Genomic DNA, 24,137 nt, shown 5'->3' on the forward strand with positions numbered 1-24,137 from the left:
TCCCCCGGGATGTCTGGCAGTATTCTACTGGGAGTGTGAGAGAACATGGGGATCTGTGGGCAATTGAACTTGGAAAATCCTGCACTAAACAAATTTGAACAAATTTCTTTTGCGTAGGGTTTTACATCTAATATATTTATATCATGAATTTCCCAGAGGGAAACTTATTCATTCACTCATTCGTCCATTCAGTTCAACAAATATTAAACATCTTTCTATGTGCTACAATTATGGGGCTAATCCCTAACAAAACAGATAAGGCTTCCTGCCGTCAGGAACATGCATTTCTCTGGAAAGCCAGATATTAATTAAACAAAATAATTGCAACTGAGCTAAATGCTCTGGAGTTGAAGCACAGGGTACTACAGAAGTGTCCAATAGAAGGAACATGAACACACTTTTTCACCAGAGCAACTCAAGGGACTAGTGTTCTGCAGAACAAAATTGAGGAAGTGTAGCTGAAGAAAGGTCAAGTAGGCTGAGAACTGGAGCATATGTCTGCGGATTTAACAATAAAGAGGTCATTCATGGTACTAGCGAGAGCTGTTCCATCCATATAGTGGAAGTTGATGAAGTCTAGACAGACAATCTACGCTTTGATAGTTAATGTAAGGGAAGAAGAAACAGAGTGGCAGCTGCAAGGGGAAGAGAAAGTCTAGGGTAAGGCTTTAGTCTAGAGAGTCTTTTACCTATTTGCAAGTTAAAAGGAAGGACTCAGAAGAGCTAGACCGTTTGCAATGGAAGATGGTGAGGGTACTCATTCATGTCGTCACTTGCAAATGTTTGTTTGGTATATTCTTTGCTCTAGGGATACTACTAGGAACCTGGGATACGATGGGGAACACAATATACGTCGTCCCTGCTCTCCAGAAGCTTATATTCTAAGAGAGACGACAAACAATAAACAAGTCATGAAGAAATAAAATAATTAGATCTGTGATGAGTATTATGAAGAAAATATATAAGATTCTGTGATAGAGGACAGAACATGTGTAGGGGCGGGAGAGTATTTAAGGAATGAAATTTGCTTGAAAACATGCTTCAGGTGGAGGAAATAGTTGGTACAAAGGTCTTGAGGTGGGAAAGAGTATAGCTGATCTAAGAACTTCCAAGCGGCCACTGTGAGCTACTAGGAGAGTAGCATGAGCTGAAGTGGGAGGCGTAGGCAGGACTCAGATCATGCAGGTCCTTGCAGACCAGGGCAGGGAAGTGGGAGCAAATTCTCAGCATCCTGGGAAGCTATTGACCATGCAGGGTACTGATGTTCTCATTTATATTAAAAAATATCACTAAGGCTGTGTGGAAAATAGATTGGGTTAAGATAAGAAGGAGTGAGTAGGGAGCCCAAGTTAGCACCCAACAGCAGTAAACAGGCCAATGAAAGACATTTCTGTTTGGATGAGGGCGGAGACAATGGAATATTAAGGAGTGGGCAGATTCAGGAAATATTTTAGAGGCTGAACTCACAGGATTTGGTGATGGATTGGACATGAGAAATGAGGGAAAGATCTAGGATGAGGAAACAGAAATTTAGATAATCTGTCTTTTTTTTTTTTTTTTTTGTGGAAGGGTTATTTTTGAAAAGGAGACTAAAGGGAAGGTGCAGTTGATTCAAGAGTCCATTCAGTAAACATCTACTGAGCACTTACTAAAGGCCAGGCCATATGCAAGGTGTTGGACATACGAAGAAGAAGACATAGATAGACCCAGTCCTTGTGGAAGGCAAACCTACAATCAAGTTAATTCTGATACCAAGGGCTTTGCACAGTAATAGAAATTTTCACAATGGTGGCGCCGAGGTAGCAGTACTTCACTCTGCCGGGGGTACTGGAGGAAAAGGATGTCAGCAAAGGAGGTAAGCTTAGGTTCTGTGGAAGATGAGTCAAGAGATATAAAAGGGAAATTGAAGATCACTGAGCTCTAGGACCTTGATTTTTCCCATGAAGTAGGAAAAAGTTATCTGCTGTGGGTAGGTAATAGGTTAGAAGGTTTGAAGCAATACTATGTATTCTCCACAGCTGAGGCAGCTGGATTTGTACCTTTAACATCTAGCATGATGTCCTGACCTTAGTCACAGGGCATCTTATGCTCATCCAGAGATATCATTAAAAGCGTATCTCCAAATGTCTTAATTTCCCCCCAAGATACTTATTACTGTATTATCCATTTGATAACATTTTAAAAATTGTACACTTTATATTTTTCCCTCCTGTTTTATTGAAATATAATTGACAAACAGCACTGCATAAGTTTAAGGATACAGAGTAATCATTTGACTTACATACATCATGAAATGATTATCACAATAAGTTTAGTGAATATTCATCATCTTATATAGGTATAAAATTCAAGAACTAGAAAAAAGTTTTTTTCTTGTGATGAGAACTCTTAGGATTTACTCCTTAACAACTTTCAAATATAACATACAGCCGTGTTAGTTGTATTTATCATGGTGTACATTACACCCCTAGTACTGTTAAACTTATGACTGAAGTTTGTACCTTCTCTCTGCATTCATCCAAATCCCTCTCCCCCAACCCCCTCCACCTACCCCACCCCTCACCGCTTCTGGTAGCCACAAATCTGATCTCTTTTCCTATGAGTTTGTTTGTTTGTTTTTATAGTATAGTTGACCTACAGCACTATGTTAGTTCCTGTTATGACATAGTGATTTGATGTTTCTATATGTTTCCAAATGATCATCATGATAAGTCTAGTTATGATGTCACCATACAAAGATATTACATAGTTATTGACTGTGATCCCCACATTGTACATTTCATATCCATGACTCATTAATTTTGCAACTAGAAGTTTGTACCTCTTAATCTCCTTCGCCTATTTGTTTCCTCCACCCCAACCCTTATTCAACAACATTTAAATGAGCATTTATTGTGTATCTGGCATAGAATAAATGAATGACTGGTAAATAAATGAATAAAAAAAAGTGGTTGAGTGAATGAACAAGTAAAGAATTACAGCTTGTCATTTACACTTGAAACAAGATTTAACTAAAAATTTGATAGCACTTATATTTTTAGATACCCCACCTTTAGCATCGAAACCTTTAGCTGCCTAGATCGCCCCCTATAAAAATAGCTATTGTTTATTGAGGCTTGCAGTCAGGCCCTATTTTAAGCATTTCACATGTATTTATCATTTATTCTTCTCACAATCACCGCAAAGGCAGACGTATCATCTTGATTTTACAGATGAGAAAACAGGTTTAGGTAGGTTAAATAGCTTAGGAATTCAAGCCCAGTTCTTATTATTCCAAAGTCAGATCTCAGGGCTATGCATAGTTTTTACTTTCCCCCTCCTTCTAAAAGATACCATGTGTTTGCAACTGGATGTCACCTAGCATAGTGCCAGTCCCTAGGAGGCCCTCAGTAAATGCTGGTTCCTCCCTTCTTTCTCACTCAGCAGGTTAACGGGAGTGAGGGAACATTATTTTTGTTTGTTGTTTAGAATGGAGAAAAAATATGGGCAGGAATCCAGGTTAGGGTTAAGGGGAAGAACCAGCAGAGAGGAAGATATTAAACGTGTATGGGAAAGGGGGTTATCGATGGAATATTTTATTTAAAAAGGGATAGAGGTAAGGGTGAGGGTAGCCTTAGATAGGAGGTGTGCCACTTCATCCTCTGAGACAGGAAGTCTGTCCAGAGAGGCGGAAAGTTGGTGAAGCTTCTATGGAACGCCTTTGATTTAAAGGTGGGCTTACAGATAAAAGAAAAGATACAGAATGCTGCTGTGGGAAATAACTGTTCTTTAAGAACAGTGGTTCCCACCTTTGGTGGCACGTTAGGATCTTCTTGGGAGCCTTAAAACAAAAAATTATGCTGCACGCTGCCCCATGCCCCCCAGCCCCAAGGATTCTCATTTTATTCCTCTGGGATGGGGCCCAGGCAATGGGGTTTTCAAAAGTGGTTGTGTTGAGGCTGATGACCAGCCATGATTGAGAAGCACCAGGAAGAGGTTTGCAGTGGCTCAGAAGGGCTCAGCTGAGGTGTGGGAGCAAGACTTCACTGTTGAGCCAATCAGCCTGGTTACAGGGCTCTCTCCAGCATCAACATTCCTGGAGAAGCTGTGAAATTGTTTACTGAGGTAGGTAAGGCACTAAGCTGAAGAAGAGGCAATAGAGGCTGAGGAAAAGAATTAGAGCCTACCACAGGCTCTAATCTGACAGAAAAAAAAAAAACAGAAAAATTGATAAAATAATAATAGCAACACCAAGTAATTTTTTAACGTTTTTTATTGATTTATAATCATTTTACAATGTTGTACCAAGTAATTTTTTGAATGCTATTTACCAACTATGAAAATAAGTGATTTACACAAAGTCTCATTTATTCTCACATAGCTTTAGGTCCCGTTATCCCCATTTTATAAATGGGGAAACTGAAACTCAGAAGTTAAGAAAGGTTCTCAAGTTTATGGAGTTAGTAAGTGGCAGAACTGGGATTTGAACCCAGATCTGACTGACTCTAGAACCTGAGCTCTGGTTGGGCAGGAGCAATGAAGTGGGAAGGAGGGAGGGTAGGAACTTGTGGGAATCTGCTGGGTTTTGAATGGGCTTGAGATTGGCCCAAGGGAAAGGAGATGAGAGGGTTCCTGAGGGAAACAATGGAAGGTGACGGAATGAGTCCTATCAGGACATCAGAGCAACAAATGTATTGGAGGAAGAGTGGGAAATCAGATCGGCTAGGCACACTGACAGACCCAATCTGTCAATGGAATGTAGAGTCTATGAGGGAAAAAGGAACTGGGAGCCACTAAAGGTTATTTAGGAGGTGGTTGACATGATAAAGCGTAATCTTTAAAATTCACCAAGCAGATAATGTGCTGGGAAGGTCACTGAGATCTCTGCACTGAAACAATTTTTTCTTCCTTTGTTCCCTGTCTTGTCCTGGTAGCCACAGATGTTACTTAACCCAACCATGGCACTCAGGACTGAAGAGACAGCCCACTCATTAGCTATAAGCTACCCTCACAGGCTCATACCTAAGATCACATTTCTATTTTCAAGAATCAATAGAAGGCTCTGCAAATTGACTAGTGTGGCACAAAATCAGGGCTGGGCACTTTGTCACCATTGTCATTACCTCTGCAGAGAAGGTTATTCAGAAACATAATCTTGTTACAAGGTCCTGTGCACATACCAACACCATGACAATTCCACAGGATTGCTAGGGACCCCTATCAACGTCACCCGTCAGCAACCGCCGGGATCCTAACACAGAAAGTACCCAAGAGCACCAAGGCATTATAGATGGGGACCGAGTCAGTTCTTTCTTAATCTGAGTAGACTAAATGAAATTTATACTTAAAGAACTAGTGTCCAGATTTCAGTGTCTAGTCAGCTTCATTTTCAAATGAATAAGTAAGTTTAAATTGCTGGTGCTCTGTAATTTAAGGAAAACTAAAGAGACAAAAGGAATAGTTAGAATTCTCTGAGTGATGACCAGAACATAAACATTGCTGGAGGGGAAGGTATAGCTCAAGTGGTAGAGCACATGCTTAGCATGCATGTGGTGAGGACCTGGGTTCAATCCCTGATACCTTCACCAAAAATAGATAAGTAAATAAATAAAATAAATTGCCCACTCAAAAAAATCCAGTTTATTTAAATAAACTAAAAAAAAAAAAAAACAGCAACATTGCTGGGACCTGATAAGGCCAAAGGACAACTGGTGAGTTGAGCTGAGCTGTCAAAGAGAATATAATACAATTCTGCAAACCAAACCTGGTAGTTTGGGGAAAATGTGTTTAACCCACTCATTTCCCTCCTTGTTTGTAATATTGCTTTCCTATTTCTCAACTTAAATTTACTCTGGAAGAGAAACATTTATTCCAACAAAATGTGCCTGGTATGGTCTCTCAGTGATTAAAGACACCTGCTTAGCATGCAGTAACTTCAGTACAGTACTTGCACCTCTCTGAGGATATCTTTGCTAAGCCCTCAGTAGGCTGTTGCTGCTTCATTTTCTTCAGGAGGACAAACTGAAGAAGCAACTTTTACCAGCTTTGAAGTCCAAAGAAAATGGGACTTGGCTCCTTGGACTCTTTAGCCTTCAGTCTTGATTAGTGATTACCTGATGTTGCTTGAGCACATCTGAAAAAGAATTTTATCTGTTGAAACTTCTTTTGGAAAATCAGACTATTAGACTGAAAATCATGGAAGAGGAAAAATGTTATACTATAAAGCTTAGCCAGGTGTGATATAATCATTTTATTGAGGACATGTTGTGAGTGAATCTTTTTTCTTCTAGGTAATGGACACATTTGCTTATAGTTTGAGTTAAGGGAAAAAAGCTATTGTGTTTCCTGAAAAAAAAAAATAGAAAGTTTAAAAAGTGTGAAATCCATTTTAGCATGTTGAAAACAGGGTTTTTAAGATAGTATCACAGATGTATGTACTCCAGGTTCAAATTGCATGGAATTCTAGATTCTAAATATTATAAATTGAAGTTGAAATCAATTGTAAATTAACCTGTTGTTGTTGTTCTTTCGCTTCTAGTTATTTTTAGGTAAATAACCAAGGATAGGATGTGAGACTAGCAAACAATAGTTGCTGGGAGGACCCATTAAGGTGATGGAATTCCAAGTAGCATTTTTTAGTCACATCTCATTTTCTCTCTCTCTCTCACACTCTCTCTCTCTCTCACACACACACACACACTGAATCCCGTTGTGTTTTAAATAGATACTGATTCTGTTTCTGAATCTTTTTCTTTTTTAAGATAGCTTTCCTACAGACAGATTCTCTAGGAGCCAGCCAACAATCTAGACTTAATACTTGAGCTAACAGCTTCATAGTTCAAAAAAGGTAGGGTTGGGGGAAGTGAGAGTGACTAAAAACAAAATGAAAATGACCTGTACCTGTCGGGAAACACTTTACTACAATTATCAGGTGACCTCACTGAGGATAGCACACCCTCTAGGAGCCATATTTACCACAGATCACCCCAACTATTACACTCAGTAAGGCCCAAGGCTTGGATTTATGTAATATTTTTAAATGTACATTTTATAAATATAAGGATACTGTGTGCATTATCAGATAATTCATCCATATTTCTAAAGTGTTGTATTTTCTATCATTCTTGTTAATCTGTTGGAACTAGGGAGAAAAAAAGATATTGAGATACTGGAACTGGATTTATCAACCACTAAAACTGAATCGAGGAAAGATCCAAAGGTTCATGGTTTAATTCTATACCATTCATACTTCTCACCAGAAAACTGAAAAGGGCTGACATAAATAAGTTGGAAGGATACCTGATTATCTTATAAAAACATTATACAGAATCTTTAAAGGTTTTAGTCCTGGCAGGATTCCTAGGTGAGAATGGGCAGCTATTTCATATTCCACTTTTGGTTGCCTTCTCACTTTGGGTTTTTGTCATGACCTCAACCAGGCTCCTTCTGAAGTTAACAGTTAATTTGTAAACACAAACCCTTTTCCTTTGACTGGTCTCATTTCTTGAGTGGCCTAGGGAAAGAGACCCGACCAGGCTGTGGCCTGTTTTAAATCCCTAGGCTCTTCTCCCAACTACTCACTTCTTGCCCTCCTCCCTTTCACATTGCTGCTACTTGGAAAGTCAGTGAGGCTTCATACTTCGCCATTTTATTAAGGAACCTCTTAGCCATTCTCTGTCCAGGATGGGTACAAGATGCTGGTTATTCCCTTAGATGAGTGGGTGTTTTAAAATCTGGGTGGGAGACCACATGTTACGCATTTAGAATTTTTTAAAAAAATCTAAGGGAATCTTTTTTTTTTTTAATCTCAAGAACAGTCTTTTCACACTTCTCCACCACTTTTCCTTGGCTGTATAGAAACAAAGACCATCAACTGAGAACAGGCTACTATTTATTCACGGAAACGGAGAAAGCAACCTTCACTTAGTTTGGTAGAGACTTACAGGCCGGCAGTTTAAAAAAAAGTGGGGAGGGGGGAGGCTCGAGGGTATGCTCTGATTGGAGGTTGTCAAAATGAAGCTGGAGGCGGGCTAAGTCGAAGCGGGGCCACTTATGTGATTGGTTTGGGGAATATATTTGGCTTTCTCTGATTGGCCCCGAGTTGGTAACACGGGCAAAAATTCGGGAAGGGGGCAGTCGTTAGCTGAGTCCTACCCATTTTCTAAGCTGATCACTGCGGAGACTGTGGTTTGGCTTTCCGGGCTGATGGCAGAAGAGGTCGAGTCGGCTTTCTGTTGTCAACATATGGTCCGGTCATTACCCTGTATACTGTCTCTCAGGTGGGCGAGACCCAGGTTTTTATTTTCCCTTGGCCTAGCTAACTTAGCTTCCAGTTTGTTTTACCTGGAACAAGACTGCATTCCTCCTAGGGATAAACGGCGACACTGGGATATGAAAAGTATCTATGCGAACAAATACATAAGTATCGCTGATGAGAGTCAAGCTGGGGAAAGAATCACCCTTGGTCTTCTGGTTCCTCATTTCCCATGATAACTGACTACTCAGCAGGGTTCCCTTTCTTCGGTGGACGCTCGGCCTCCCCGGTTCCCTCTTTTCGAGGACTGTCCTTTGGGGCCGAGAGAGGAGGAGGATCGCTGCCTCAGTCTCCCACTCCCCTCCCCGAGGCTCATTCTCCGGGTTCCGGCCCGGGTCACACCCCTACCCGGTGCCGGATCCTCCCCTACATTACAGCCTCGCCCGCCCCGGCACAGCGCCCCCTGTCCCCTGCCCTGCGCGGTCCCTGGGGTTCTCCCCTCTGCACCCGACCCGGTCGGCCCCCCTTCCGGTCCCCACACCCGGGCGCGCGTCGGCGCCCCTGGACCACTAGTTCCGTGCGTTCCTGGATGGAGGCGCGTTCCAGAGGGGGTCGGACGCGGCCCGTCTGGTCCTGCAGCAGCCTTCCCGGCCCGAAGGAGACGTCAGGTCAGCTCTCCCATCCCCGAGCCGCAGCCCGGAGAGGCCGTTCTCGGAACGCGTCCTTGATCAGGAGTTAGCTCCTCCTCGGGTCCTATGCCCCCATTTCCACTTTGGGGGGACCCTTCTAGCCACCATTCTCCTATCGTTTCTCCTCAGCTTTGGAAAAAACAGCTCTTTTCTTCCCTTCAGAAAAGGACCTGTATATTTCCCCTTCAAATTTCCCTCAACTTGGCCCCCGATCGGGGGAGAGCACGACCCTCCATTTTCTCTTCAAGGAGGTACTTCGGCTCTGATTTCTCCTGCCGCGAAGCGGGAGAAGCCAAGACACGGCGGCGGGCGCAGCTGCGGCGGCTGCGCTCTCGCCATCTTGCGCGGAGGAGGAGCCGCGGCGGCGGCCGCCATGCGGGGAGCGCGAGGGGGGAGGGGGGCAGCGGACGAGGGAGGGGGCGGGGGAGCCGAGTTACCTCAGCCCGGGCGGCGGCTTCGGCGGCGCCATGAGAGCGGGCAGCGGCGGAGGTAGGGCTGGGCGGCCCGGGGAGAGGCCGGGCGTGGGCTGGCGGGTCCAGCAGCCCCCGGAGCGGGGCGGGGGCGGGGCGGGGGCGGGAGGCGGCCGAAGCGAGGGCCCGGGGTGGGGGCGGGCGGAGGTTTCCGAGGAGGAAGGAGCCGCCGCCATTTTGGGAGCTTCGAGTCAACAATAAAGGACCGAGGGTGCTGAGCAAGAGTGGCCTCGGTGGTAGGACTCGGGCCCGAGCCGCTGGGAGTGGGGTGAGTTGATGGGGTGGATGTCGGCGGTGCTGCCGGGGCTTCGTGAAGCCCCCTGGCCGGCGTTGGGGGCGCTCTGAGGCGGAGGCCTGAGGCCTGGCCGGGCCCTGAGGAGGAAGGCGGGCGGCAGCTGTGTGGGGTGGGGACGCCCGGGAGGAGCAGGCTAGAGCCGTGTCGTGCGCGGCGGGGTCCCGAGGAGGAGCGGGCGAAGTCCTCGGAGGAGTTTGGTAGAAGACGAGGGAAGGTGGGACCGTAGGGGACCGCAAGGACTTACGGGGATGGTGGAGGTTATGGGGTACGAGGCGGCCCTATAGGGGGCGGCAGGGATATGTAGTATCGGAGGGCTTGGTTCGTAAAAGAACCGGCTGCTTGATCGGAATAAGGCCTTGCAGGTCAATAACAAGGAGGTGATTACGGAGCCCCCAAGTCTTGGAGGAAAGACTTTTGACTTAGGGTTTCACTTTCGGGCCTTTGGGGGGACTCCCTATTGTTTCCTTACCGCGGAGCTGGTTCCCTGCTCTTGTTGCGCAGATACGACTGCAGGGCCCCAACCGTTTTGTGTTTATGGGTCCAGGGAGCTGACTTGAAGTGGGGGGAGCGGGGGGGTTGTGTGTGTGTGTGTAGGAGGGTGAGGTAACAAGAAATGACTGCCCGACAATTCCGGGGCTGAAATTATTGGCTTGTTTCTTTCCTTTATCGCTCACTCCCCTTTCTCTTCCCCAGTCTCCTTGTCCCTTCAAAATAGAACAGTCACTCCAACTTGTAGACGAGGCTTAGAGATACTGCGCTGCATTTGCAAACAAAAGGTCTTTTTGGAGATGACGAAACTGTTTTGGGTGTGAAACTGTCAATTGCTAACTACAATCTGGGAAGTGCTGTAATTAACGCGGCTAGAAGCTCCTCCCAGCTAGTCTGTGTTTTGTTCGTATTTTTTAAATGTAGAAGTATAACTTACAAATCTAAATTGGAAAGGTGTAGGAAGAATATTTCCTTTCCTGAGACATAAAGCTGCACTGCGGGTTTCAGCTTAATTAAGAGGGGAGCTGTTATCACAGTCACATTTTGGATCTAGGAAGATACAAGACCTTATGTGCATTATGGACAGTAATGATATCATTAATCTTTAGAGGTTGCCCTCTTCATCCTCTTAGCGCTTTGCAAACAAGTAAGTCAGTATTCTGGTGTGAAGTAGGTGATACTGCTGATCATAATATAAACCTGTCAATACAGGAAACCACTTTGAAATTAGGTGGCTGTTAAACACCCTTTGCTTTCAGAGGTCACTCAGCTTCTGGGAGACTTCGAAATGTACAGCTTTGTGTATGTGATAATCAGGATTTGCTTGTGAGCAACTTTATTTTCAGTTTAAAAAAAGGCATAATCAAAGTATATTTTTAAAAATTTTTGTTTTTTGAGCAAGAAGCCTTGATGTTTGGCGGAAATAATACTAAGTGTGTTTTTGGTAAGAAATGTAAAGGAGTTAACAAACCGAACAGAGTAGGCCTTTATTTTCTGGCCTTTAAATTAAGTTTTTATTTAATACATTTTAAAATTATTTGGGGAATAATTTTTTAAATTTTAAAAATAACTATTAATTAGTACTCTGGGTTCCCTGAAAAGTTTGATTAAAATTACTAGTGTCTCCAGCCTTTCACAGATTATTTTTAACACAGGCAGTTTCCTTTTTGCATTTTTGTAACTTAAAAAAAAATACCTATTCCAAGCTGGGGTATTTTGAAAAGTGTTATTGAAAAACGTAGCAGTTTTTTTAGTGTTCAGATTTAATTAAGGTAGCTAAAGATTTTCCTGGCTATTTTATAAGCAAAAGACTGTGACATGTAGACGTCTATAGCCCTTGCTTGACTTATTTTAAAGGCCAAAAATTTAAAGGGAAAAAAGAAAATGCATTTTTCTTTATACAGTTTAAGTTCTGTAGTTGAAATTCTTAAGGATACAGAATTTTTGTCTGAAATAAAGTCAAAGGTCAACTCTTCAAGGATTCTCAGCTGCTTTCAGAAATGGAAAATAATGAATTGTCTTGCTTTGTTCATATGTAGATTTACATTAATTGTGTGATAATTCATTGAGTTGTAGTGCAGTTGAGTATAATGAATCATTGACTTTTGGAGGTGGTGGGGACTTAGAGAATTCATCAGGGATGAAACTGAAGGGAAGAGATTGCCATTTGACAACTAATGCTAATTTAATCACAGTATCTTCCTACCTGATCTTCTCTGGGTTTCTTTGAACAGACAGTGTAAATTGTTTGAGATTGGTCTCAGTGCAGGTTTGTTTTTTGAGGTAGTTCATCTTTTTGTCTTTCTTAGCCTAGTGAGTGATTTGGCCTAAGTTTAGCTATATTCTTAATTCCTAAACTTACGAGAATGCTTCTAAAGGAATTCTTAAAAGGGAAACAAAAATTTTTTATTCTAACTGTACTGTTTGCTAATTAACTTTTTTCTTTGTTTCAGATTGAAGTGAGCAAATTCAGATATATAACTCAACCTTGTTAGAGGGCTTTTTAAAAAAGAGTTGTTTCGGTGCATGAGAGCAAGTTACTGCTGCTTACCGTTCAGAGACTTACAGGTGCTTGCCTGCATTGCAATAAAGGACTCATATATTGAGCAAGACTTATATTTATCTCTTCGTTTCGGAGAGCCTAATAAACTGTTATTACAGTTTCTCTACTGACTTTCAAAAGTTTTGAAGTTTGAAAGAGACGTCTTTACAATTAATACAGCATGAGCACGGCCAGAACAGAGAACCCTGTTATAATGGGTCTGTCCAGTCAAAATGGTCAGCTGAGGGGCCCTGTGAAGCCCAGTGGTGGCCCCGGAGGAGGGGGCACACAGACACAGCAACAGATGAACCAGCTGAAAAACACCAACACAATCAATAATGGCACTCAGCAGCAAGCACAGAGTATGACCACCACTATTAAGTAAGTGTTAGAATAAATAATAAACCACTTAGGGGACCAAGGAGATTTACTTTGTTACTTTGTTGTTGACTACTTTGTGTATACTTTGTTTAACCATTTTGATTGCAAACAGAGGGCAGACAGTTTTGTTTATGGCTGTTAGGTGCTTGGATTAGAACAATGTATTTGTCATAATTAACTTAGGTTTATTAAGTAACATAGGCACGGATGATATATATTAATTTTGTATACACTTATTTTTGGAAACATTTCTGACGTTCACATTTAGCTCAGATTCATCCTGTTCTTGCTAGTGTGGCTTTTCCCTAGTGTTAAAACTGTATCTTAGTTTGAATGGCAGTTAAAGCCAGTTTCAGGGTTAAATTTAAAGACTTGCCGAGCCTTCTGATACTCACTCAAAGAATGTATCTATAACTTTTTTTAGGTTTATAGAACTTTGCTTTTCTGTCCTTTTTTTTTTTTTTTAAATAAGCTTTCTCCTCCTTTTACATACACAAAATAACAAGCAGTTTATATCATAGGGAACTTAGGAATTTGAACTCTGGAAACAAATCTCTTGAGTAGTCCCAAGCCCCTATGAAACTCTTAAAAACTTAGGAGCCTCAGTCTTACTACAGAATCATTTTTCTTTTAGGTTTGAAAGTTTATAGGCTGACATCTTTAAGTGTACACTTTCAAGTATTTGAATGGTAGCTATCACTCTAAAGAACCGATTAATAGAAAATTAACATTAAAGAATCTTGAGCCATTTGAGATTTGGCTTTGTTGTTAAGAATCTAGCCATGTAAGTTTGATTTAATCTATAGAAATCTTCATAAGATGAAAAAACTCTCTCAAGGAACTAAAGTTTGTGTTTTATTCCAGCCTAGATATTTTCCATGCTTAAGAAGCACTTACTTGTTAACAGTCACTATACTGTACAGAAATTAACACAACATAGTAAACCAACTATACTTCAGTTAAAAAAATTTTTATTAAAAAAGCACTTACTAAAGAAAAATAGCCTTTATTAGCTGCTAGAATGTCCTATAGATGGTTACTGCTATGTGGTTCACTATTGACCTATAAGAATTAATTTCCAACAAAAATGGTTTGGTTACTGGGAGAATTTGTATTAATGCATATTCTAGTTTTAAGATGAGTGCTTTAATATAGGAATCAAGACCATTTTCTAAATTGCAGTTTGTCTTGACAAACTGAATAAGCTAGCAACATTTAGGCTATTTTTAATCCTTGATAAAAACAAAGCCGTGTCATTTCATTTTGAGGATATTTTCTACTTAAATTCTGATTTGAGATAATAGTGGGTTTTGCTTCCTTTTTTTCTTTTCTTTTTTCTTTCTTTTCCTGGGATTAATGATTTCAGTTCTGTGAATCTTTAAATCTCAGTTTGTGTCATCTCTTTTATAAAGACTTATAGATCCCATCATCTGTGTCAGAGCTCTTACAAAAGCCTGTCTCTGTCACTTATTTTCTCATTAAAAGTTTTTTTTTTTAACCTCCTAAGATTGTTTTCTGTGGGCATATTTTGCGTTGTATCTTCTGCATTTTTATCCACTATGGAATTTGGTAATGTGGCAAGCTGGCCTCCTAGGATGTTCAACTGACATTTTTCCTTAGAAACTTTGGTGTAGTATAGGCTAGGGTGAAAGGCTTTAGTGCTCTTGGATTGATAGCATGTTGTTGGAGTATCTTGGGTTATGTGGGACCTTGCTTTAAGTAAATAAAATACATACTTGTCTTTGTAAATCAGGACTATTGAGATTGAGAGGGAGCTCTAATTACATAAGAGTTACTGTAAGTGAAAAGTTAAAGACTACGGTTTTTCAAAGCATTGTCTACTTTTTCGATCTTTTTTGTTAGATGCTTTGGGTATTAACATTATTTGATGTTTTTACCTGACCAAAAAGAAAAATTCTTACTATGTTTTCTTTATTCTTTTTCATGGTTTTAAGCATCCCCAGTAAAAAAGATTGAGAGATGTTTGTTAACAGCTAATAGTTACTATTTTGCTAGGCACTGCGCTGAGTGCTTTATATAAATTGATTTAATGGAGGTTTAGAAAAAAAATGGTGCAGGGTCACAGAACTAGAAGAGTCAGGCCTTGATCTCCAAGTTGGAAACTTTATATAGACTCCTTGGTTTTAACTAGGCACCAGAAGTTACAAACTCGGATGCTATAGAGGACTGCCAAATGAGAGGGTATTTGCCCTACTTACAGGCACCAGCTGCTTGATTTTAAACTCAGTTATTAAGCTCTGTCAAATTGTTGTCATGCAGAAATTTGGAACCAGTGTTGCTAAAGCTTCCAGTTTTTCAAGAAGCCAGAATCTGGACTTTTAAATCAAATCTAATTTTTCCAGTGTTGGCAACTAATTTAAATTAAAACACAGTATATAGGTCAAACAAAACAGATGGGTTACCAGTTTAGATAACAGTTGCACTGTGTACAACACTGCTTCTCTTAAGAGAATGGATACCTTATTCCCTTCTAGTCTTGATTTTTAAAAATTCTCCCCAGATTGTTGTTCTTTGTAAGAAGAGCAGTTTTTCTAAAGTAGTTTGTCTGTTAGTTATGTTAAGTGAATGGCAATATATTAAACTTAATGTGCTTTTTTTAGAAATTGTAATTTAGATGAATTATCTTTGTTATTTTAGAATAGTGTTGCTGTGAATTCTGATAATTCCGTTTTACTGTATTCTGTCTAGACCTGGTGATGACTGGAAAAAGACTTTAAAACTCCCTCCAAAGGATCTAAGAATCAAAACTTCGGTAAGTTGGTTGTAAAGTTCAAGTGGAAAAGTGATGTGGGAACTCAGAAAGTGAAGTGGTTACTTAATAATAGGCAATATGTGTTTACTCTTAAGTAAGTTTAAGTGGTTGAAATTGTATAGTTCATATATAATGAATTGCCAAAATTTTTCACTATTTGGAGGAATTAATAATAATATGTATCTTATATTAAATATTGTGTTTATCCATATGTATATCATCATGTTTGTAGAATGCTTTTATGGTTTTCAAGGTATTTTCTCAAAATTCTCTTTTGCTCCTAGTAGCACAATAAAATTCAGGCTAAGTATTATCCCCATTTTGTAGATGAGAAAACTGAATTTCAGGGGTTAATTCTCTTAGCCCATTATTCTTAACCAAAGGTGATTTTTATCTCCTAGGGAGCATTTAGCAATAACTGGAGACATTTTTGGTTATCACAGCTGAGGGGGTGCTCCAGGACAGCCCCTTACAGCAAAGAATTTTCTGGCCCAAATGTCAGTAGTGTTGGGCTTGAGAAACCCTGGTTTAGACTGGGATGTTTATAGGCAATGAGCGGTGGAGCGTGTTCGATTCCACATTTTCTGATTTGCAATTCATAGCATGATACTTACTATAAAAATAACTTTTTAAATTAGATTTATTTATTTGTTTTGCTTTGGGGAGGAAGGAAGTACTTAAGTTTATTTATCTACTTTTTTAGAGGAGGTACTGGGGATTGACCCCAGGACCTCATGAATGCTAAGCATGCGCTCAGCCACTTTCAGCTATACCCTCCCCCCTAGAAATAACAGTATTTCATCAGTCCTTAGAGGAAAATGACCGCAGGGTGGCTGGTCTTTCCCCAAAACATAGTTTTTAAATGGCTTATGTGTGTTAAAGAGAGAATGGTTACTGTTCAGGAATAGTTGAAATATAGCTGGAGACAGAACTAATCTACATGTATTTATATTAAACAGGGTAAAGATTTAGTCTTCTTAAACACTTTCTTAAGCATGTTAACAACCAAAGGAATACAGTTATACTTCATTCTTTTGATGTTGTTGGTTGTTTGATTGACTAGGATGTGACCTCCACAAAAGGAAATGAGTTTGAAGATTACTGTTTGAAACGGGAGTTGCTGATGGGAATTTTTGAAATGGGCTGGGAAAAGCCATCTCCTATTCAAGTATGTTTTCCTTTTTATCATATATAATGTTCTGAGTTAAGCATTACATACTTTTTGACCTGCAGAGATGATTTAGTGAAACAGCATTGCTCGTGTGTATTTAGACACATTTACCCATGCACACATACATTTTTTCTGAACCTTTAAAGGGTAAGTTACAAAATCATGGCCCTTTATCTCTAAGTATTTCAGTGTGTATTTCCTAAGAATAGGGATATTCTCTTGTATAACCATAGTACAGTTGTGTTCAGTCAGTTTAACTTTAATGCAATATTTCTATCTCATCTGTCATTTGTATACTAATTTTTAGTTGGTCCCCAAATTTTGTCGTAAAACGTTTTTTTTTCTCTTCTGTACAGAACCCATTCTAGGATCAGGTATTGCATATAGTTGTTACATCTCTTCAGTGAGCATTTCCCTAGTCTATTTTTGCCTTTTTTTTTTAACATTTTTTATTGATTTATAATCATTTTACAATGTTGTGTCAAATTCCAGTGTTCAGCACAATTTTTCAGTCATTCATGGACATATACACACTCATTGTCACATTTTTTTCTCTGTGATTTATTATAACATTTTGTGTATATTTCCCTGTGCTATACAGTGTAATCTTGTTTATCTATTCTAGAGTATTTTTGTCTGTTATGATATTGACATATTAAAAATACAGCCCCCTTCCTTTTATTTTTTCCAATGGAACATTCCTCATTTTGAATTTGTCTTATGTTTCCATATGATTCAAGTTACACATTCTTAGCCAGAATATTGCGTAAGTCACGTTTGGAGGTATAAGTGTCCATCTATTCCTTATTGGTAATTTTAATTTTTATTACCCTATTGAAGTGGTATCTTAATTTTTTTACTATATAGTTACTGCCCCTCCCCCCCACTTTGAAACTAATCAGTCTGTGGGGAGCACTTTAAGGCAATGCAGATACCCTACTTTATCAAAATTTCACCCTAGTGTTAGCATTCTGTCCTGCATGATGTAATCTACTCTGATGGATTGTGATGAGTTCCCAGCTCTTTAACACTTCTTCCACATTTGGTCCCATAAAGAAGAGCCTTCTCTTAGCTCTTCCTTAAGTATCTATATATTATCAGTATGGACTCATGAATTCCTTTTTTTTTCCCCAGATGGTATTTTTGTGCTCAAATTGTCCTGTATTTGGCCAGCGTGAGCTCCTTCAAGCTGGTTCCTTTGTTTTTGTAATGTCCCTCTTTCATTTTTTTTCCTCTGATAGACTGTTTTATAAAGCAGTTTTAAGTTCATAGCAGTTGAGCAAAAGATAGAGATTTTTCATAAATCTTGCCCACACTCATGCATAGCATAACCCATTATCAGCATTCCCTCCAAGAGCAGTATTTGTTAAAACTGATGAACCTTTGTTGACATATTATTACCCGAAGTCCATAGTTTACATTAGAGTTCATTCTAGATAATGTACTACATTCTGTGCATTTGAACAAATGAATAATGACATGTATCCACCATTATGTCATACAGAGTAGTTTCACTGACCTAAAAATCCTGTGTGCTCCACCTCTTCACCTTTTCTTCCCTCCTTCATTTTTCTTGAGCACTTCCTTTTTGATATCTCGAGATGCTAACCTTATCTGTAGACCTACCCAAGCCTTAGAATCAGCCATTTCCCCAAGGAACCCTGATTCTAATTAGTGGGGAGTAGTATTAGAATGTGTCTGTTTTCTTTACGTAAGCTGAATCTGTTGAATCCAACCTGTGTGCTCAGGACAAATTTGTGACATCATTGAGCCGTTTGTTCCCCCCAGTATTTATTTATTTATTTATTTATTTATTTATTTATTTATTTATTTTTCATTCTTCAATTTTATTAGGTAGAATTGTTATAGTTTGACTGCACATATACAATATGTTGCATGTAAATTCATGTACACAATATACTGTACATAGTTTTTTAAATTTACGTATATGTACTGTTTATTGTTTCTAAGAACATTCTAGAGCTTTAGCTTTTTAAAATTACATAGTTATTTAGAATAAAGCCAACCACAAAATAAGAATTAATTCAAAAAGATACATACACCCTGCTATTAACAGCAAAGTTATTTATAATTACCAAGATACAGAAGCATCCTAAGTGCACATCAACAGATGAATGGATAAAGAAGATGCAGCAGATATATGTAATGGAACACAACTCACCCATAAGAAAGAAGGATATTTTGCCATTTGTGGCCATTCATTCACCTTTTTTTCCCACTTCAAAAACCAGAATTTTATAACTGGTATAAACATATCCATTGCATCAAAAACAACAAAATACCTAGAAATGAACTTAACCAAGGAGGTTACCTATGCTCTGAAAACTGTAAAACGTTGATGAAGGTAATTGAAGGTGATACAAAGAAATGGAAAGATATTTTGTGGTGTTGGATTGGAAAGAGTCGACATTATCAGATTGGCCGTACTACCCAAAGCAGTCTACAGATCCAATGAAACCTCTGTCAAAATACTCAAGACATTCTACACAGAACTAGAACAAGCAATTCCAAAATTTTATGGAACCGTGAAAGACCCTGAACTGCCAAAGCAATCTTTTGTAGGTCTTTTTTTGCTCTGTCTTCTTTTTGTTCTCTTTTCTTATGGTTTCATGACTACAGAAGTTACTTAAACATTTGTTGTGAAACTGTTTTGGTGGTGCTGAATTCTTTTAGCTTTTGTTTATCTGTGAAGCTTTTGATTTCTTTATCAAATCTGAATGAGAGCCTTGCTAGATAGAGTATTCTTGGCTGTAAGTTTTTCCTTTTCATCGCTTTAAATATATCGTGCCACTCCCTTCTGGCCTGTAGAGTTTCTGCTGAAAAATCAGCTGATAACCTTATGGGAGTTCCCTTGTATGTTACTTATTGCTTTTCTCTTACTAGTATTTTCTCCTTACCCTTAATTTGTGTCAAAATTTGATTACTGTGTGCCTTGGTGTGTTCCTCTTTGGGTTAATCCTGTGTGGAGCTCTCTGCACTTCCTGGACTTAGGTGACTGTTCCCCTTTCCAAGTTGGAGAAGTTTTTGGTTATTTTCTCTCCAAAATTTTTCTCTATCTCTGTTCTCTTTTAGGGACCCCTATAATGCGAGTATTAGTGAGCTTCATGTTGCCCCAGAGTTCTCTTAAACTGTCCTCATTTCTTTTCATTGCTTTTTCTTTTTTTCTGTTCTGCAGTGGTGATTACCACTAATCTGTCTTCTAGCTCATTGATCCATTCTTCTGCCTCATTTAGTCTATTTTTGGTTCCTTCTAGTGTGTTATTCATTTCAGTGATTTTTATTCTTCAGCTTCGTTTGGGTATTCTTTATATTTTCCATCTCTTTGCTAAAAACTTCAAACTGTACATCTGTACTCCTCTTGAGTTCTCTGAACATCTTCCCCGTCATTACTTTAAACTCTTTCTTAGATAAATTGCCTATCTCCTCATTACTTATTTCTTCTGGGATTTTACCTTGTGCGTTGGTTTGGGAGATACTCCTCTGCCGCCTCATACTGTCTTGCTGTTTTTATTTTTAGGTAGGTTAGTTATGTTTCTCGACCTTGGAGAGGTGGCCCTCTGTGGGAGGCGTGTTATGTGTCCTAGCAGTATACTCCTCTTGTCACCCGAGGGCCAGGGTCCAGCCAGTCCCAGTGTAGAGTCTAGCCAGTGTTTGTGGATTCCTTCCACAGGCTTAGGATTGCTGTTTTATTTCTGGTATCTGCCTCTGGTATATGAGGCTGGGCTAGAAGCTTATACAGGTTTCCTGGCAGTAAGAGTCAGGGCCTGCCCACTGCTGGGTGAAGCTTGGTCCTGGACCTCTGATAGGTAGGAGAGACGTTTGTGACTTAAAAAGTCTGCTAATGGGTGGAGCTGTGTTCCCACCCTGTATGTTGTTTGGCCTGAGGCTTCCTTACTTGGCTGTTTGGTGGGGCTAGGTCTTGGTGTTAATGATCCACTGAAGATGTCAGCCTCCAGGAAAGCTCAGGTAGACGAACACTCCTGGAATGTCCGCCACCAGCTTTTATATCCCCTGGGTGAGCTGCAGCCGTCCGCTGCATCCCCAGGAGATCTTCCAAAACCAGCAGGCAAGCCTGGCCCAGGTTCCTGTGAAATCCCTGCCTCTGCCCTTGAACCTGGCACATGGGAGATTCTGTGTATGCTTCCAAAGAGAATGAAATCTGTTTCCCCCAGTCCCGTGGGGGGCTCCTCCAGCTAAGCCCTGCTGGCCTTCAAAGTCCTGTCCTGGGGTCTCTTCCTTCTCCCAGTAAGTGAACTTGTAGGTGAACTTGGTCTAGAGAACTGTTGAAGAGCACTGGCTTTGTGGTCAGACTGCTCTGGTTGAATCCCAAGTCCACTCCTTTCTAAGTTGATTATTTGAGATGAATCTAAGTCTCAGTTCTTTGACCTATAAAATTGATATGGTAGTATATACCATAAGGTTGTAAAGATTAAGTGAAGTAATTCATGCTATTATGCTTAGGTAATAATGCTCAGTAAATGTGATGGGTTTTATTCCATATAGTAATTTTATCAGAAAAGATTGGTTCATTTAGCACTTAGTTGTTTGGGGTTTGTTTGTTTTAATAATTTGTAGAGTTTTATTTCATTTTTTTAAATGGAGGTAACGGGGTTTGAACCCAGGACCTTGCACATGCTAAGCCACACTACCACAGCTAAACCGCCACCCCAGTAGACTTAGTTCCTATTGGACCTTTGCTGGCTCCTATTGCACATCTTTGTATTAAGATTTAAAATTCACTGTTAACTTACACTCTCAGTATTGGTATATATAGCATATAGATAATTAACTCGCCAGTCACTTAGCCAGTCTGCCATCTAGCTTTTTCTGTAAAGAAGAAATGATCTTCCTCACAGAGTTTTTATTGTGAGGACCAAATGTAATGAATGGGCCCTATTTAGTTGTACTGCACTTTGCTTTATTGCATTTTGCAGATTCTGTTTGTTTAACAAATTGAAGATTTGTGGCAACCCTGTGTTGTCAGATGATTAGTATTTAGGTTAGTATTTTTTTGATTAGGGTATGTACATTGTGGTTTTTTTTTTTAACATTTTTTATTGATCTATAATCATTTTACAGTGTTGTGTCAAATTCCAGTGTAGAGCACAATTTTTCAGTTATACATGAACATACATATATTCATTGTCACATTTTTTTCTCTGTGAGCTACCATAAGATCTATATATTTCCCTGTGCTATACAGTATAATCTTGTTTATCTGTTCTACAATTTTGAAATCCCAGTCTATCTCTTACTACCCCCCGAGTACATTGTTTTTTATACAATGCTACTGCACACTTAAAAGACTACAGTATAGTGTAAACACTACTTTTATATGCACTGGGAAACCACAGAATTTATGTGACTTAACTTGATTGTGGTGATTGAGAACCGAATCTGCAGTGTCTCCAAGATATACCTGTATAAACAAATATTTTGAAATAGCAAGCACAGTATGAATATAAAGTATTATTTTAGATACCTGAGACTATCAGTCACATTGCCTTTTTCTACATTATTTTTTGCTTGAGAATCCATGAAAACACAAGATGTGTTTCTTAGGATCATTATGTGTAACAAACTATAAATATAGTTTTTAGAACCTAATTTCTAGGGTTTTAGGACCTAATTTCTCTGGGATTTTAGAGCCAAAAAGAAATTTAGAAATTCTCTAGTAAAATTCAACTTAATGACTGGTCTCCTACAGTTTATCCTGTTTTTGTCCCTTCTCTCCTTAATTGTTTTCCTGTTGTTACTTTTTCTTTTTTTCCTAAAATGTGTCTATTATCTTTCATAGTACTTAGTTTTAATTTTATCCAGGTATTTCTTTTTTCCCAATATAAAAGCCTTCCTGATCAGATGAGTGTCATCTGCATTTGAATCTTTAGGAGATGGAACTTAGTTGTACTTTGGCTATAAGATTAATGGGAAATGAGGCATTTAAAATTATATCCTCTCAAAAGAAGTTACACTGATAGGTTGGAACCAAATATATTATAGATTGCTCTCACAAATCTTTCTTTGGTACAGCCATTTGTGGCTTTAGTTCTAGATTTGAATGCTGTGCCCAGTAGCACAACTATGCCATTCTAAAGGCACAGCTGTATAGAAATACTCTTTGGAGTACCTAAAACTCTGTTTTATTCTGCTTAACATTGTGCATTAACTGTCAGTGCATCTTAACTTACAGACTGGCTTGCTTAATTACTTTATTAAAGCCCTATCCTTAAACATTTTCTGTAGAGCGTTAAGTCCTATCAAAGAGAGCACAGGAATAGAAGTTGGTGGCCTCAAATTTAAATCAAAAGGGTAAACCCAATAGTAAATGGGATACCCCCAATCTAATTCTGCCCTGTCTCACTTCATTCAGAAGTTTTATTCTTTTAAAGGACCTGGCTCAGGAAGTCATTGGAAGACCCAGGATTTTTTTCTGCTCCAGAACTGAGTAGTGTGCAGGTCTATTTAAAAACCATAGAAGAGAATGAACCCCCATAGAGGTAATGGGCCCTTCAGAACAACAATAGAGTTGGCTCAAAGAAGGAGGGAAGAGATTAAGACCAAAGAACCAAAACCCAAGGTTTTCTTCCTTGACCTACTTTACCATAATAAGCAGACTGTTTAATGCTGGCTATAGGAACAAGATAACAGTATTATCACTGGACCATTTTCACAGTTGTTACAGCAGCTATGTTATTCAGACCGTATGGACCATCTGACCCTTTTGATTGGGATTCTAGAATGAGTATCATGGTGGGAAATGAAAGTCATGATGCTTATGACTTAGATATTTCTCCATTAACAGTATTAAAGTGCTAGAGATATTTCTTTGAGTCATTAACTCAAGCATAGAAAGAACTAATTACTGTAGTGATTAAGAATATTTTCCTAATTTATTTTCCTAATTCTCTAGTTTTAGAAATTAAAATTTTTAGTTTTAGAAATAGAAATGTTCTTTGACACAACACTGTAAAATGATTATGAATCAATAAAATGTAAAAAAAAAATAGAAATGTTCTGTTTCCTGTTTGTACCTGTTTTGCATTTTTCTCTGTGTATATGTCTTTAATTTTTAGTAATTGTTGAGGATCCTTTGCTCTTGTCTGGGAAATTGGTCCTAATAAATACTATCTTCTGCAAAATGCATGGCAAAGTAAGCCAGATATGAAAATGAGAGGTCAGTCTCAGTGATGTGACCATGGATTGAGATAACTGGAGCAGATTTGAGCCTCCAGTTGAGCACATCTCAGGAAAGAAGTTGGCTATGAGACAGACATTGTACATTATGTAACACAGTAAATATCAAATAGGACTTGAGGTTAAACTTTTTCAGCCTGTCCCTGTTTTTTTGTAGGGATGGTGTCCAAGCTACAATTTTTTCATTGTGGTCGAATTGGCTTACTAGTCCCCAAATAGCATTTATAGTCTTTCCTTTGTATATTGTTTGTGCTGTTTTTTTCCCACCAATTTTGTTTTTATTGGTAGTCAGTTTACAATATTGTGTGAATTTCTGATGTACAGCATGTTTTAGTCATACATATACACACATATATTCCTTTTCATATTCTTTTTCATTA

The 24,137-nt window shown here is 39.3% G+C and overlaps 1 protein-coding gene across 4 annotated transcripts in view; it reads left to right on the forward strand.

Moving 5' to 3' along the window:
- Positions 1 to 8,235: 8,235 nt before the first annotated feature.
- Positions 8,236 to 24,137, forward strand: part of DDX6 (DEAD-box helicase 6) — a 32,451-nt gene continuing 16,549 nt past the window's right edge. Inside the window, exons 1-4 of one of the 4 annotated variants that reach the window (XM_072954138.1) lie at positions 8,236 to 8,258; positions 12,129 to 12,598; positions 15,308 to 15,371; positions 16,435 to 16,539. In XM_072954138.1, the coding sequence (XP_072810239.1) occupies positions 12,399 to 12,598; positions 15,308 to 15,371; positions 16,435 to 16,539 (369 nt within the window). In that variant the 5' untranslated portion in view covers positions 8,236 to 8,258; positions 12,129 to 12,398. Of the gene's footprint in view, positions 8,259 to 8,694; positions 8,902 to 9,332; positions 9,412 to 9,525; positions 9,661 to 12,128; positions 12,599 to 15,307; positions 15,372 to 16,434; positions 16,540 to 24,137 lie in introns of those variants that run through there. The other 3 variants (XM_015242162.3, XM_072954137.1, XM_006207755.4) reach the window with 3 other exon arrangements.

Source organism: Vicugna pacos, chromosome 33, assembly GCF_048564905.1.
Source record: "Vicugna pacos chromosome 33, VicPac4, whole genome shotgun sequence".
In the NCBI taxonomy this organism is placed as follows: domain Eukaryota; kingdom Metazoa; phylum Chordata; class Mammalia; order Artiodactyla; family Camelidae; genus Vicugna; species Vicugna pacos.